This window comes from Tympanuchus pallidicinctus, unplaced genomic scaffold (genome assembly GCF_026119805.1).
Source record: "Tympanuchus pallidicinctus isolate F22 unplaced genomic scaffold, pur_lepc_1.0 scaffold61, whole genome shotgun sequence".
Classification (NCBI taxonomy): domain Eukaryota; kingdom Metazoa; phylum Chordata; class Aves; order Galliformes; family Phasianidae; genus Tympanuchus; species Tympanuchus pallidicinctus.
Window position 1 is genome coordinate 194,976 of NW_026294782.1, and position 12,275 is coordinate 207,250.

Below are 12,275 nucleotides of genomic sequence, written 5' to 3' on the forward strand. Positions count from 1 at the left end.
CTTGTTGTGCAGGACAGCAAACGCTGCCCCAGGGATGTGCTGCAGAAACCCTTCTGCACACCCACCCATGTTCCCATTAGTCCCATTTGCCTCGAGACTCTCCACGCAGGCACAATTTGCAGCCATAATTAGTTTGGAGTCTGCAAATGTTAGAGTATAAAGGGTATGCTTCTAAATTTCAGCCTTTCATGTTCTCGGAAGAACATTGACTTCCTCCACACTTCCCATGGTCAAAGTTATTGTACCCTTAATGGTCCTGGGAGGAAAGCAAGCCTCCAAAATGAGGTGTGCAGGAGTTCTGGAAGTTCTGGTTGCTCCGTTTGTTTGGCCCAGAGCAGAGAAGGCTCTATGGTGGCATAGAGCTCCTCACTGCAGTGCATCTCCTCTTGTCCTGCAGTCCCTCATGTCCAACAGCCCCTCGTGGCCCTACAGCTCCCATCATGGTTTGAAGCACCCAATGCACTCAGATGAGCCTCAGCAGGTGGAGGTGGGGCAGGAGTTGCTGATGCCGCACCTGTGGGCCTTTTTGCTTTGGGTGCAGATCTTTGGGTGGAGGGGGGCTTTGTGTCCAAGCTCCCCCCCTGGGGTGGGTGCAGATGACAGGGCTGGAACCTGCCGGTGAAGCTGTGCCTGAGGCAGCAGCCGAGGTCGGATGTGTCAAAGGGAAACCTGCTGCATCGCTTCTCCCACCCGCCATCGCACGGCAAGCGCTCACCCTGCAATTATAAGAAACCCAGTCCTCACTTTTAATTTTCACTTGGCGATTAATATCTGCAACCTCATTAAGTTATTTCTGTGGTTGGGAGCGTCTGTGCTCGCCCACGCCTCGCTGGGGGCACCACACGGGGAAGCTCCAGACAGCACTTCCAGAACAGACCCGCAGGAGTGGGGCTGCCCCATTTCTCCCCGTACCCCAAATCTCCACTGCGTTCTCAGTGTGACGCTGTGGAGTGCAGCCACCACCGTTTGCCCTCCGTCTGTGGGAGGAGAGAAGGTTCTGAAATACTTCCCCACACGTTTCCAGCGCTGCCCCGGTGCCTCCCACACCCTGGGGCGTGGGGATCCTCCCTCGGTGTCCTTTTCACACCAGCCCTCTCCCCATTGCTCTCCCTATATATTGGAGCCCCGTGGAGACGCATCTCCTCACCGACGTGGTCCGGGCAGCAGCATGCAGGCAGAATCAGCTCCTTCCATTCCCCACCAGAAGATGACATCCAGCACAGCCTCCAGCTCTGGTAAGTGACCTCTCTGTGCATGCAGGGCTGTGGTGGTTGGCTGCCTGCTCGGCTCTGTGGTCCTTCAAATCTCCTCCTGGAAGTTCTGCTCCTGGGACGCTCTGAAAGCACAAAGCTTTCCACACGTGGGGATGAGCGTGGTGTTTTCTCTGCCTGGAGACGGATCCTTTTCTCCTCTGCCAGGTAGCATTTAGGCACAGTGATAATTAAAAGCATTCTAACTTCTTTTTGTCCGCTTATTCCCACTTTTATGCACCTGTAACAAACCGTGCTGTGCGTTGGCAGGGAGCCCTCAATGCAAAGTTTGGGTTTGGTGGGGCATTTTCTGCAGGGGAAGGGAGAAGGGGTGGCTCCACGATGCTCCGGGTAAGGAACAGCAGCCCCATGCCCCTTGCTTCCTGCAGAACGTGCTGTCCTCAGGGAGAAAACCTTCAAAAGCAAACATGAAACTGAGTCAGCAAAGCTGCGTTGTGAGGTTTGATGGTTGTGGGTTCTCTCCCTCTCCTCAGGCTCGCCATCCTAAACAGGGAAGATCAGAAACAAAGAATCACAGAATCCTTTGAGCTGGGAGGGGCTCTTAAAGGCCATCTGGTCTCACGCCACTGCGATGAACAGGGCAAGGTCCCTTCCACCCAAACCTCTTCTATGGTTTTATGGTTCTGAGGATGATCTGTAAGGACCCTCCCAACCCAACCATCCCATGGTTCCATGGATGATCATTAAGGTCACAGAATCGTTTGAGTTGGAAGGGACCCTTGAACGCTGTCCAGCCCAATCCCACACAGTGAACAGGGACATCCTCAGCTCCATCGGGTGCTCTGCACCCCGTCCACCTGATCTTTAACACCTCTTGGAGGGATCCTTTTGGAGGCGCGGGGTCTGGGGACTTCTTTGGGCGCATGTGGGCATCCTGGTTCACTCTGGATGCCCATCTTCATCCTCACTGGTGGGTGCTGCAGGGCCACCACCTGCCTTGCCTGGGGCTGATGTGGTCCCACTGCCGCAGGGGATACTCTTAGACCACAGTGGCTCCAATGAGGCACTTGGCCTTTGCCAAAAGGGCTTTCAAATCTCTCACTGCCACCTATTTTCCATTCCTTCTTGTTTCCAACGCAGCCCGGTGTGGAGCGTGCGGTCCCGGCTATGCCTCTCCCCTGGACGCCATGAAAGGTGAGTGCATTGCGTGGGGCTGTGGGGACCAGCCCTGTGCTGGCTGCAGGTGAAGGTGAAGATGAGAGCAGTGCTTTCAAGATCAATGAGCTCCATCCACGGAGGAGGTTCCCAGCAGGAGCCAGGGAAGCATTCGTCTGGGGCCAAGCCTCAGTTGCATCACGGTGTCAGAATTTTTCAGACTTCAGAATAGCTTGGGATGGGTCACAACCTGCACAGAGCCACCCAAGGCTGTGCAGGGCAGAACCCAGAGGGAACGCGGTGCTGCTGCAGCCCCTCTCAAATCTGCAGGGAGTGGAGAAGGCTGGAGGGGAATTCCGGATTTTCCGGACACCCTCCTGAACACGGCGTCAGCTCTGCTCCTGGTGACTGCTCAGAACTCCTGCAGTAAAATCCGCCCTCCCAGGCTGTTTGCTCAGGAACTTTGCTTGGAAATCCTTCTGGCTGCACTGCCAGGACTGTGAGCTCTCGTGTGAAGAGCTCAAGGAAAGCATCACCTGCTGCAGTCCCTCCCTTAATCCTTCCTTAATCCTTTGTGCTATGCAAGCACAGCTCCGAAACCTCAGTCCTGGAGTTTGGTGCTGCTCCGTGACTCCCATCCCTAAATACCTTTCAGCAAAGCAAACTACAGCAAAGGACTGAGTGCTTAAAGACTGATAAAGGGCTGATAGAGGCACGGTGTTGAAAAGGCAGCAGCTATTGCTGCTTTGGATCAGCTCCAGGCTCCCAGATCACCTCTCCCTGTTTTCCACCTCTTTGCCTCCTCAGCATTTCTCAGACCAGTTCCACCCCCTCGCTTTGCTTTGCTCGGTCAGCACTTTTTGACATGGTGCCACCCCTGCAGAGCGAGGAGCCGGTGGGGTCGGGGTGCTGGGGGTCACCACACTCTGCCTGGGAACCCAGCAGGGCTTCACTGCTCAGTGGGATCTTTGTGCCCTTGGCTTCAGCCTGGCGAGGGTTCCACCTTTCCACTCCTCATGTATTTAAGGCTTGATGGAAATGGTGGAAATGAGACATGCAGAATCATAGAACACCTTGAGCTGGAAGGGACCCCATAGAATATCCCAAGTTGGAAGGGACCCAGTGAGTTGGGATCATTGAGTCCAACTCCTGGCTCCACGCAGCACCACCCGAAAATCACAGCCTATGCATGAGAGCACAGCGTGCTTTGGTTCATGGGACCGGGTGGAGTGACCCACGGCCATGGCAATCCATAGGGAGGAGGATACCCCAAACCCAATGAGCCCAGCTCCCCCGGGGCAGCCATCTCCAGCCCCAGGCATGCAGGGATGTGGGAATCCGGCTGTTCCTGCAGACACCTTTGCAAGCCATGTTTCCATCTCAAAAGGTCCGCGGGAGGAGATTGTGTACGTGCCCTGCATCTACAGGAACACCGGCAGGGGGAAACCCGACTTTCTGGCCACTGTGGATGTTGACCCCAAATCTCCGCACTACAGCCAGGTACCAGACGCTTCACCTCAGTGCTGAACGGGTGGCAGCGGCTGACCCTCCGTGTGAGTGGGACTGGGCTTTGCAGGTGATCCACCGCCTGCCCATGCCCAACCTGGGGGATGAGCTGCACCACTCGGGCTGGAACACCTGCAGCAGCTGCTTTGGGGACACCACCAAGAAGAGGAACCGCCTGATCCTCCCCAGCCTGATCTCCTCCCGCATCTATGTGGTGGATGTGGGGACCGATCCCCGAGCTCCCAGGCTCTTCAAGGTACGTTGGAGGCGGTGCTGGGACCGCCAGCCCTGCGAGCCTCATGAGTGCCACATCACCAGGGAGAGCTCATGGAGAGAGTGAAATCCTGCAGGTCATCAATCCGGAGGACGTCTTCTGGCAGTGTGACCTGGGCTACCTGCACACCTCCCACTGCCTGGGCAGCGGAGAGGTGATGATCAGCACGCTGGGAGACCCGGCCGGCAATGGGAAAGGTATGGGGCCGGGCGAGCGGTCCCACGTCCAGCACCATCCCAAGATGTCTGCAGCACCCTGCTCCATATTTTGTTATCTTAGAACACAACCTGGGTGTTATCTTAGTTCACCTGGGTGGTTTCCTCACTACCAAGGCGTGTTTGGTTTTGCTGCAGGTGGCTTCGTTCTGTTGGATGCAGAGACCTTCGACATCAAGGGGAACTGGGAGAAGGGCGACAAGAACCCGCCGATGGGTTACGACTTCTGGTACCAACCGCGCCACAACGTCCTGATCAGCACGGAGTGGGGAATCCCCAAGTGCCTGGGATACGGGTTTAACCCAAATGACCTGAAGAAAGGTGAGGAAACTGCTGTTGAAGTACTCCAGGAGAGGTGCTGAGCAGCACTGCCACGAGGCCAAATTTCAGCCCTTTTCTGACAATTCAGTGGACATGGAGCAAATTGAGACAGCCTGCTTGCTGTCTTGCACACAAATTCCCACAGCTCACTTGGATTTAAAACACAGGCAACACAGGTTGGATTTCAGCAGTGGGGATGAGGGATGAACCCCAGCTCAGCCCAACACCTCCACTGGTGTCCCTGCCCTTCAGGCCTCCTCCTAACGAGGATCTTCCCTGGTGGGACCCAGCAGGAGCAACGTAGATGTGGCTCTTCAGCCCATGGTTCGGTTGGCGTGGTGGTGATGGGTCGACCACCACGTCGAGATCGTCAGGTCCACCACGGGTTGATGTCCTTGAAGGTCGTCGCCCACCTTACTGAGTCTATAAAGACTGTGATTTCAGAGGCTTTTCCCAACCTTAACAACTGTGATTCTGTCATCTGTGCTGGGGGCCATCGGGGCTCACCTGGGTCCATGGCACATCTGTGGTGGCCCCGCTCCCCACAGCACCCCTCAGAACCCCCTGCCCCCTCGCAGGGCGCTACGGCCGCCGCCTGAACGTGTGGGACTGGACGACCCACACCTACGTGCAGGCCATTGACGTGGGTGAGGATGCAGCACCGCTGGAGATTCGCTTCCTGCACAACCCCGACGCGGCCGAGGGCTTCGTGGGCTGCACCATCAGCAGCGCCATCCACCGCTTCTACAAGACGGAGGTACGTGCTGGGAGGATGCTGCCCTGCACCGGGATGCCATCCAGGCTGCAGCTGCAGGACCTGTTCTGACCAGCAGTGGTTTATGTTGGGACAATGGGATTTGGAGGATTTAAACCTTGGTTGTGGATTTATACAGTGTGAGCAATGCTCTCAGTGCTTATTGTGCGTAACAACAAACCGGGCGAGGAGAACCTCTTTGCCCAAACCAGTTAATCCAGTTGGAAAGACAGACAGGTTCCAGGCCCCACAGCCCTGCCTCAGGTCCCGGCTCCTCTGCTGGCCCTATAGAGCCAGGCACGAGCTTTGCATCCCTCTGCTGCACGCACACATGGCGTCCCCCACCCTGGGGTCTCCTCCTGCCCACTCTGAGCCCTGTGGGGCCGCATTCTGTCCCGCAGTGTGGTGACTGGGCAGCTGAGAAGGTGATCCAGGTCCCTAGCAAGAAGGTGGAGGGCTGGCTGCTCCCGGATATGCCAGGTGAGTGTTTCCCCACGAGCTGCTGTGTGCCTGCTGCCCGCCACGCCGCTCGTGTGCAACTGTGCCGTGCCATCCCCAAGGCTTCATCACCGACATCCTCATCTCGCTGGACGACAGGTTCCTCTACTTCAGCAACTGGATACACGGAGATGTCCGCCAGTATGACATCTCTGACACCCGCAGGCCCAGGCTGGTAGGACAGGTGAGGCAGCAGCTCGCCCCATTGCCCGGGGGCAGACGGGTCCCGTGCCACCACCGTGCCACCTCTCTCTTGCAGGTCTTTGTGGGGGGCAGCATCTCCAAGGGAGGGCCCGTGGTCGTGCTCAGAGATGAGGAGCTGCAGAGCCAGCCGGAGCCCTTTGTCATCCAGGTGAGCACTTTGCTCTTCCCACCTCCATCTTGAGCCTCCAACTACGTGAGGCTGTGGTGGTGAGGATGGGGAGCACCCAATTCCCCTGGTTCTGCATCCAATGAGATGACATCATGGGTGGGTGGCAAGGCTCTGCTGGCTTTCCACCATGTCCCATGGGACAACAGCATGGTTGGGTGGCAAGGGCCCCATGCTCTCCTCCACGTTTCCCATGGGATGACACTGTGGCCAAGTGAAAGGTTCTGGTGGTTCTCCACCGCATCCCATGGGATGACGCCATGGTTGAGGTGGCACAGTTTTCTACCACGACCCATGGGAAGACAGCGAGGCCCCGTGGTGAGGTCCTGGTTATGCTCCACCATGTCCTATGGGACAACGCCACGGTCGGGCACAGAGGACCCTCTGGTTCCGCTCCACCATCCACTGCTCACCGCGCCTCCCCTCCGCCTCCCGCAGGGCAAGAAGGTGCCGGGGGGCCCTCAGATGATCCAGCTCAGCCTGGACGGGAAGCGGCTCTACGTCACCACGTCGCTGTACAGCGCCTGGGACCGACAGTTCTACCCCGACCTCATCAGGTGGGAGCGGCTGGGCGTCCGACCGCGGCGCTCAGTGCTGCTGGAGGGGCTGTGCCCCCTGACCCCCAGTGCCCCCCGCAGGGACGGCTCCGTCATGCTGCAGATCGACGTGGACACGGAGAGGGGCGGTTTGAGCGTCAACCGCGACTTCCTGGTGGATTTCGGGAAGGAGCCGGGAGGGCCCTGCATGGCACACGAGATGCGCTACCCCGGTGGGGATTGCACCTCTGACATTTGGGTTTAGGGCCGCCCGCCGCCACCTCCCATTGACGGGTGCTGCCCCACAGCGGTGCTGAGGGCACAGCTGGATAAAGAAGCTCGAGGTCCACAGCTGTGCTCACCCAAAAGCTTCCTGTGCCCCACACAATGCATCCCATTCCCTACACCCCACATCCTCTATCTTGCATTTTGCACCCCGTATCCCATGCCCCACATCCCACACCTGCATCCCAGCCCACCCTGCAGCCCTGGGGTCCCCCCGTGCCAACAGAGGGTGCAGCGATCAACCCTGAGCACCCCACAATAAAGCAGAGACCTCTGCACCAGAACTCCCTCATCTCCATCCTTTCTTCTACTTCTGTTTGCCCCCCAAAAGCTGAGCCCTGTTGCTGTGCATGCACACACTGCCAGCTCAGCCTGGCACACACTGCAGGTGTGCACGTGCTGCACACTGCACACGTTGCTGTGCACACGTTGCTCGCACACTGCGCACACTGCATGCACACTGCATGCACACCGTACACACGCTGCTCGCACTCTGCACGCATATTGCACGCACGCTGCACGCACATCGCTCGTTTACCCCCACATCCCCTCCCTCCACTCCACCAATCAGGAGCTGTTGCTAGGCAGACTTCAGCTCTAGCGCCGCCACTCAGCAGCGCAGCCCTGCTTGTATCCGGGTAGGACAGCCGCTAGCAGCCAATCACATTAAAGCACGGCGCAGTATCCGGGCAGATCTGCGGCGCTGCAGCCAATCAGAAAAAAGCTGCCGGCGGCCCGACGAGAGGCGCAGCACTTTCGGTTCCCGGTGCGCGGGGAGGCGGCGGCACGAGGAGGAGCGGGACGGGACGGGACGGGGCAGAGCAGAGCCCGCAGGTGGGTGCGGGCCGGGGGGCGCAGCGCGGCTGGGGTCGCGGTCACCGCTGCAGTCCCCGCGCCTTCGGGTCCCACCGTCCGCCGGGAGCTGCTGGCTCCGGGGGTCCCTGCCGTCCCCACCCCTTGCTGTCCCCCGTTCCCATGTCCCCACCCCCCGTCCCCACCCCTCTGTGCCGTGGTGTCCCCCGTCCTCACGTCCTTTATAGCCCGGTGTCCCCGTTCCCGTTTCCCATCCGTCCCCCCGTTGCCGTCCCCGGCCCATGCCGGGCTGCGCTGCCCGCTGTCCTCCTGCGTCCCGTCGCCCTACTGCTGGTGACACGTCTCCGGGTGGGGACACCGGGGGCAGAGCCAACTCTGCGGGTACCAGTGGAGGATTTGGGCTCTGAGGGGCTCCCCTCCCCATTTTGAGGCTGAATTTCTTCATCCTCCCCCCCCCCCCCCCGCCCAGGATCCCAATGCCATGGCCGACGAGGAGCTGAGCCCCCAGGCCACCAAGAAGGGCACTTTGTCACCCGGCGGCTCCCGGAGCGGCGCGGCAGAGCCGAGCACGTTGCTGCAGAAACTGCGGGGCAACATCTCGTAAGGCTGCAGCGCCCTCCCGATAACCCGAGCGACCCAAACGGGGTCTGACTTTACAGGGGTGATGAATTTGTAGCCCCGTGGATGGAAGGGATGAGAGTCGGTGCCTTTTTTGGGTGGGAACATTGGTGCAGAACTCCTCAGGAGCACAGCGGGACGCGGGCGGGGGTCCTCGGAGTGAGGCCATCCCATGCCCTGATGCCTTTTCCTTGTCCCTTCTGTCTCTTCTGTCCCTTCTGTCTGTCCCCTGCAGCAAAGCGGTGCAGAACAAAGTCGACGCCATCCTGGTGAGTGCCTCTGTGGGTGGGGGAGTGCCATGTGCCCACCCCTCCATGATCCAAACCCCTCTTCCAGCTCCATTTCCCCGATCCCACATCCCATAGAAGTCAGGAGCTGCTCAGCACCCGTTCCCTCAGCCCCACATGGAGCAACCCCTGCTGTCCCTCCGGCCCCATTTACCCCACGTGCAGGCTGTGCCCATACTCACAAACCTTTGGCTTCAAATGCTCCATGAATGTTGGCTCTGTTTTGGATCCTTCACCTCTCTTTGTCTCTGGTCCCTCCTCCCCTCCGCTCGGACCCTTCGCCCATAGCAAGATGTCCAGAAGTTCTCCGACAGCGACAAGCTCTACCTCTACCTCCAGCTGCCGTCGGGGCCGAGCCTGGGGGACAGGAGGTGGGTGCTGGGGGTCTGCCTCCCCGAGCCATCACCCCCATCCGCTCACTCCATGCCATCATTCCCAGCAGCAGCCTGGACCTGAGCTCACTGAGCACAGCTGAGTACATGCATGCCTGCAATTGGATCCGGAACCACCTGGAGGAGCACACAGACACCTGCCTGCCCAAGCAGGATGTCTACGATGCCTACAGGTGAGCAGAGCACATGGGGCTTGGACTGGGGGCAGTGGGTGCTTGGAGTTGGTTGTGAATGGCCATGCTCAGTGCAGGTCATCTATAACACTGACAGATGAGCGTGGTGGTGCCCCATGGAGCTCAGTTTGGGGTCAGCAGGCACTTGGGGTTGGTTGGGAATGGCCATGCCCAAGCAGGGCATCTGCAAATCCTACAAGTGAGCACAGCAATGCCCCACAGAGCTCTGTCTGGGGTCAGGTGGCACTTGGGTTGGTTGGGAACGGCCATGCCCAACAGCAGCTCTTGGAACACGGAATGGGAGCAGCGAGGAGGGGTCGGCAGCTCTGACCCACCCTCCCCCCCAGGCAGTACTGCGATAATCTCTGCTGCCGCCCTCTGAGCGCCGCCAACTTCGGGAAGATCATCCGGGAGATCTTCCCCAACATCAAGGCCAGGAGGCTGGGAGGCCGCGGGCAATCGAAATATCCTTTTGTCGTGATGGGTCTCCATGCAGCAGGCAGCGTTGGTGGCTCCTGGTGCTGTGCGTGGGGTCAGTGCACAGTCAGCTGTACCAGATGTGTTTTGTTGCCCCTTAACCCCAACACACGTACTGCTACAGCGGCATCCGGAGGAAGACGGTGGTCAGCCTGCCGCCACTGCCCAGCCTGGACCTCAAGGTGGCAGAGACTGTAAGTCCTCCATGCCGGTCTGTGTTCTGCTTCATTGGGATACGCTCAAAGGAGTGGGGCAGGAGGATGCATTCCCGTGGGGCGAGCGAGGGTTGAGCTCCGCTCTGTCCCCATACAGTGGTGACGGTGGCGTTGTTGGCCCCGTTGGTGATGTTGGTGTCCCACCAGCAGCACACGGAGCTGACAGACCTGGTGCAGTCCTACACCAGCGAGGTGATGGAAGCGGCCTGCGCCCTGACCTGCGACTGGGCCGAGAAGATCCTCAAACGTTCCTTCAACAACATCGTGGAGGTGGCGCAGTTCCTCATCCAGCAGCACATCATCAGCTCCCGCTCGGCCCGCGCCGACCTCGTCATGGCCATGGTGGTCTCAGGTGGGCCGATGGGGGATCCTAGCGGGTGTCCCCGTGGGGGGTGTGGAGTTTAGTGGCTGTGGGGGTGGCTTTGGGCACTGTCCCCACTCAGTGGGGCTCTTCCCCACCTCGCGTCTCACTGCGTGTCCCCAGAGAGCACAGAGAAGGCCCATCGTGATGGCCGCTCTCCTCCACTGTCCAAGAGGAATGGCCTGGAGGCCTCGGAGGGAGGCGAGCGGAGCCTGGCACAGGTGAGGCCACGTGGAACACGATGCCCCCCATCCGCTGCTGTCCCCCATCCCCAGCTGTCCCTGTCTTGTATCCCCTGTCCCTACAGACCTGTCCTCCTTGTGTCCCTGTCCCCATGTCTCTGCTTTCTTTATGTCCCCATCCTTGTGTCCCACATCACCTGGTGTCCCACCACGTCCACGTCTCACACTGCATCCACACCCACAGACCAAGAAGGACAGCGTCCCCAAGGCCACCATCCCACCGCGTCCTGACAAGAAGAAGCCCCCGGAGCCGCCCCGGCCGCCAAGCAGCCCCCAGGTGAACGCGCTGATGGCCCGTTTGCCCCTTCTCCTCCCCCGAGTCCCACCCGGCCCCACAGCCGTGTGCTCTTCCCCTCCAGTCCTGGCCCCCAAGCTGACAGCCGCCCCACTGGGGGGCACCGTGAAGGTGGCTGTCCCGCTGCCCCCCGGGCTCAACGTACTGCTGCCTGGCGTGGCTGTGCCCGCAGCTGACAGCCCCCGCGGAGCGGCCCCTGATGGCCCCCCAGGCTCAGCCCAGCGCCCTGTGGCCACCAAGCGGTCCCCAGAGGTGGCCCACGAGGCCGGGGCCAAACGCAGACGCGGGCGGCCGAGGAAGAGGATGGAGGAGGAGGAAGGAGGTGTGGGGTCACCGGGTCGCACTGGGGATGCGGCCGAGGGGACGGATGTGGGGTCTGAGCGCTGTGACAGCACACACGGAGGTGACCATGGGCACAGAGAGGGCAATGCCCATGGAGGTGACCGTGGGCACAGAGGTGACAGTGGCCATGGAGGTGACGGTGCCCATGGAGGTGACATCACGGATGGCGCAGTGGGGATGTCCCCAACCCAAGTGAGTGTCATCCAGGATGGCCGTGGGCTGCAGGAGGAGGAGACTCTGAGCGTGGCACCGGGTGGCAGCGGGGTCGCAGGAGAGGACAGTAATGACACTGCGCTGTGTGGGGATGGATGTGGAGCCGGGACGGAGCCAACAGCCCCACATGGCCCTGTGTTCCCGGGGGGCACATAGGGACCCACTGCTGGAAGCGGGGTGTCCTCATCACCGCATGTCGCTGTCACCTGCCATTAAACACTGAGCGCTGTGCGTCCGCCTGTCTGTGTGTCACCAGGACGGGGGGTGGGGGCGTTATTGGTGTCATTGTCCCCTGACTGTCACCATCCCCAGGTGTCACCATCCCTGGAATGTCACTGGGTGTCACCTCGCTGTCCCAGGGGTTCACCATTTCCTGAGTGTCACCATCAGGGTGACATTGTCCATGTGGTGCCGTTGTCCAAACAAGGAATGTCACCCTCCCTTTAGTAGTGCCATCCCTGGGGTGGCACGGAGTCCCCGTGGGGACACACGGCATTGGTGGGGCACAGGATGGCAGCTGCGTGCCTCAGTTTCCCCTCTGGGTCCAACAACAACGCCCAAAGGGGTGATTTGAGGTGAAAAACAGCGGATTCAGTGAAACCCGGAGCTCCACGCTGCTCTGCCCTCGGGCCCCGCCCCCTTTTAGCCACACCCCACCGCCCCGCCCATCTCCATTTGGTCACGCCCACGCCTCCCGATAGCCCCGCCCGCCATCGGCCCCG

General features: G+C 60.1%; 2 protein-coding genes across 6 annotated transcripts; both read left to right on the top strand.

Moving 5' to 3' along the window:
- Positions 1–1,100: 1,100 nt before the first annotated feature.
- LOC128071916 (methanethiol oxidase-like) lies at positions 1,101–7,352 on the top strand. The gene is made up of 12 exons (XM_052665107.1): positions 1,101–1,235; positions 2,352–2,405; positions 3,754–3,866; positions 3,943–4,128; positions 4,223–4,343; positions 4,500–4,682; positions 5,261–5,439; positions 5,838–5,916; positions 5,997–6,118; positions 6,194–6,286; positions 6,743–6,861; positions 6,943–7,352. The coding sequence occupies exons 1-12, from the start codon at positions 1,169–1,171 to the stop codon at positions 7,103–7,105; spliced, it is 1,479 nt and encodes a 492-aa protein (XP_052521067.1). The 5' UTR covers positions 1,101–1,168; the 3' UTR covers positions 7,106–7,352.
- Positions 7,353–7,824: 472 nt separating this feature from the next.
- RFX5 (regulatory factor X5) lies at positions 7,825–11,784 on the top strand. 5 transcript variants are annotated; one of them, XM_052665090.1, is made up of 10 exons: positions 7,825–7,959; positions 8,408–8,538; positions 8,792–8,825; positions 9,132–9,214; positions 9,283–9,408; positions 9,756–9,872; positions 9,998–10,079; positions 10,248–10,452; positions 10,585–10,682; positions 10,888–11,784. In XM_052665090.1, exons 2-10 carry the CDS (start codon positions 8,420–8,422, stop codon positions 11,707–11,709), a joined length of 1,686 nt encoding a protein of 561 aa, XP_052521050.1. In that variant the 5' UTR covers positions 7,825–7,959; positions 8,408–8,419; the 3' UTR covers positions 11,710–11,784. The 5 variants fall into 5 exon arrangements, with proteins under 5 accessions (XP_052521050.1, XP_052521051.1, XP_052521054.1 ...); XM_052665091.1 differs by lacking the exons at positions 7,825–7,959; positions 8,408–8,538 and having other exon boundaries at positions 8,545–8,825; positions 9,286–9,408; XM_052665094.1 differs by lacking the exons at positions 7,825–7,959; positions 8,408–8,538 and having other exon boundaries at positions 8,545–8,825; positions 9,136–9,214.
- Positions 11,785–12,275: the final 491 nt, after the last annotated feature.

Bases quoted from the DNA above. Each gene is read 5' to 3' on its own strand.
- RFX5 (XM_052665090.1), top strand. From the start codon at position 8,420: ATGGCCGACGAGGAGCTGAGCCCCCAGGCCACCAAGAAGGGCACTTTG. The intron at 9,215-9,282 runs GTGGGTGCTGGG...CATCATTCCCAG, and splicing joins CCGAGCCTGGGGGACAGGAG to CAGCAGCCTGGACCTGAGCT. The intron at 9,873-9,997 runs ATATCCTTTTGT...ACCCCAACACAC, and splicing joins GGAGGCCGCGGGCAATCGAA to GTACTGCTACAGCGGCATCC.
- LOC128071916 (XM_052665107.1), top strand. From the start codon at position 1,169: ATGCAGGCAGAATCAGCTCCTTCCATTCCCCACCAGAAGATGACATCC. The intron at 1,236-2,351 runs GTAAGTGACCTC...TTTCCAACGCAG, and splicing joins CAGCACAGCCTCCAGCTCTG to CCCGGTGTGGAGCGTGCGGT. The intron at 6,119-6,193 runs GTGAGGCAGCAG...TCTCTCTTGCAG, and splicing joins GGCCCAGGCTGGTAGGACAG to GTCTTTGTGGGGGGCAGCAT.